The sequence below is a fragment of the Capsicum annuum genome, unplaced genomic scaffold, assembly GCF_002878395.1.
Source record: "Capsicum annuum cultivar UCD-10X-F1 unplaced genomic scaffold, UCD10Xv1.1 ctg15386, whole genome shotgun sequence".
Classification (NCBI taxonomy): Eukaryota; Viridiplantae; Streptophyta; class Magnoliopsida; order Solanales; family Solanaceae; genus Capsicum; species Capsicum annuum.
The window spans coordinates 245-3,568 of NW_025820855.1; the positions used below are offsets into that span (position 1 = coordinate 245).

The window sequence follows — 3,324 nt, forward strand, 5'->3', positions numbered from 1 at the left end:
GAGAGATATTTCTTGGTATCATGTAACAAACCAAGATCATTAGTAGCCAGGAAGATGTCATCAACATACAAGACTAACATAATAAACTTACTCTCACTGACCTTCAGATATATACACCGATAAACAGTGTTTTCTTTAAATCCAAAGGTGACAATCGTTTCATTAAACTTAAGATACCATTGTCGAGAAGCTTGTTTAAGTCCAAATATTGACTTCTTAAGTTTACACACCATGTGTTCCTTTCCTTTAATAGAAAACCCCTCAGGTTGATTCATATAAACTTTTTCCTCTAAATTTCCATTCAGAAAGGTTGTTTTCACATCCATTTGATGTAGCTCTAAGTCATTATGAGCTACCAAGGCCATTATAATTCTGAGTGAATCTTTTTTAGAGACGGGTGAAAATGTCTCCTTATAGTCAATGCCATCCTTTTGAGTGAAACCTTTGGCAACAAGTCTGGCCTTGTAACGTTCGATATTGCAGTTGAGTCGCGTTTGGTCTTAAAGACCCATTTGCACCCAACTCTTTTGCAACCTTCGGGTAATTCAAAAAGGTCCCAAACTTCATTCTGTTTCATAGATTTTAACTCATCTTTCATAACATTTATCCATTTATCAGAATTATTACTTTTAATGGCTTGTGAAAATGAAACTGGATTATCATCAATTTCCAAGTCAGTTTTTGACTCATGTAGATATACCAAATAATCATTAGAAATAGTAGATCTCCTTTGTCTTTGAGAACTTCTTGTTGCTACTTCTTATGGTTCATCTACTACAGGTTAATCAATTATGGCTTCATCAATAGGAATATTAATTTGTTGTTCTTATTGATTACTTTGTTGTACAACATCTTCAGGAATAACACATTTAAAAGAAGTACAGGGTAGAGGAATTCGTACTTTAACTTCTTTAATTTCCACATTACGTGGTTCTTCACTCCCACTAACTTCGCCATTCTCAATGAATCTAGTGTTTCCAGTTTCAACTATTCTCGTACTATGATTAGGACAGTAAAATCTATAGCCCTTTGATTTTTCTGGATAACCAATGAAGAAACCACTGATTGTTCTTGAATCCAGTTTCTTTTCTTGTGGATTATAAAATCTATCTTCTGCCGGGCAACCCCAAACATGCAGGTGCCTCAAACTAGGTTTCCTACCAGTCCACAGTTCAAAAGGTGTCTTTGGGACTGCTTTACTGGGAACCCTATTTAGCAAGTAAACGGCAGTCCTTAAAGTATACATCCATAAAGAAGGAGGTAAAGATAAATTACTTAACATACTCCTAACCATATCCATTAATGTACGATTACGCCTTTCTGCCACACCATTTTTTTGTGGTGTGCCAGGCATTGTGTATTGAGCACATATACCATGCTTTTCGAGGAATTTAGCAAATGGACCTGGATGTTGTCCACTTTCATCATAACTTCCAAATATTCACCACATCTATCAGACCTGATTATTTTCACCTTTCTATCTAGTTGTCTTTCAACCTCAGTAATAAATACCTCTAAGACATTAATCGCTTGATATTTTTTCATGCAACAAATAGATATATCCATAATGTGAAAAGTCATCAATAAAAGTGATAAATATTTTTCTTTATTGAAAGATGTGGTATCAAAAATACCACATATATCAGTGTGTATAATTTCAAGAAGCTGTGTGCTTCTTATGGCTCCTTTCTTTGTGTGTTTTGTTTGTTTTCCTTTAGTACAATCAACACAAATATTAAGGTCAGTAAAATCTAAATTTGAAAGAATTTCATTCTTAATTAATCTTTCCAGCCTTTCTTTAGATATGTGACCTAAACGTTTATGCCATAAGTAAGCAGATTGTTCATTCACGAAACTTCGTTTGGTTCCAACATTATGATGTAGAGTTAGGAGTATTTTGGCAAACAGATTATCAAGATTCAATTTGTATAAATTATCACAAAGAGTATCAATACCGATGAGATAATATTCTTAAACAAACTAAAACATCCATTAACAAAATAAAAGGAATATTCAGTCTTATCCAACTTAGACGATGAAACTAAATTTCTTGAAAGAGAAAAAACATAATAAGTTTCAACTAAATCTAAGTGACACCCAAAATCGAGAATCAGACGATAAGTCCCGACAGCTTCAACTAGAGCCTTCACTCTATTCCCATATAAATAAATCTTTCATTTTTGTTTATGGTTTGGATTGTAAGAAATCCCTGCATAGTATTAGAAATATGAACAGTACAACCAGAGTCAATCCACCAAGTATTATAAGGAACTTTAATTAAGTTTGATTCGAGACATATAAAAGCACAAGGCTTACCTTTCTTCTCTAACCATGCCTTACGTTTCAGGCAATCTTTCTAAAAGTGTCTAGATTTTCCACAAAAATGACACTTTCCATTCTTGTTTCCTTTCTTATGTACTTGAGATGAGGACTGATTAACATTAAGTTGCTTCTGTTGTCCCTTACCAATATTCTTTCCTTTCTTTTTAGCTCCTTGATGATTTACATAATTAATGGAGTAGATTCCTTGATTCTTTAGCCTCGTTTCCTCTTGAACCAACATACCATGGAATTCATGCACATTCTATTTGTCTTTCATGGTGTTGTAGTTCATTTGAAAAGGACCATACTCATACGATAATGAGTTGATAATGAACTGCACAAGGAAATTCTGTTCCACTTTCATTCCCAATGACTTGAGTCTTGCTGCTATATTTGTCATTTCAATGACATGCTCATGCATAGTACATGAACCATCAAACTTCATGGTGGTCAAAGTATCCATTAGTGTCCCAGCAAGAGACTTATCAGCAGTTTGGGAAGACTCTTCCATAAGTTTCAGAAGTTCTTTCGCACTTTCAGTTTTGGGAAGAGTAGTCTTAATGTTACCCGCAATATTCATTCGCATGAAAATTAGGTCTAATATGTTAGACCGATCCCAATGCTTATAATAGGACTTTTCTTCATCACTGCTAGCTTCAGTAATAGCAGTTGACTTTTCAGAGTAAAGTGCAACATCAAGATCTAAAACCACAAGATGAAATTTGATCTGTTCGCACCAATCTGAAAAGTTAAGTCCATTAAAAGTCGTAATAGAGGCAGAGTGCGAATGAAGGGCAGGTGCTGAAAATAGAATATTCTCATTTGTTGATGCTTTGAGTTATCAGATTAAACACATTATCAAATTTAGAAATAATTTACTTAAATGTATATTGATGTTCTTCTTTGGGAGAAACATCAAAATACAACTTTAAACATAATGATGCTTAAAATATATTTAACACAAAACGATAATATTTAATGCATCAATTAATAATATTTATC

The 3,324-nt window shown here is 33.6% G+C and overlaps 1 protein-coding gene across 1 annotated transcript; it reads right to left on the reverse strand.

The window, feature by feature from the left end:
• Positions 1 to 2,584: 2,584 nt before the first annotated feature.
• On the reverse strand, positions 2,585 to 3,063 carry LOC124890326 (the record flags this gene model as incomplete). Its single annotated transcript, XM_047402188.1, has 1 exon — positions 2,585 to 3,063. A coding segment is annotated over one exon (479 nt), but the record flags the coding sequence as incomplete, so codon positions are not given.
• Positions 3,064 to 3,324: the final 261 nt, after the last annotated feature.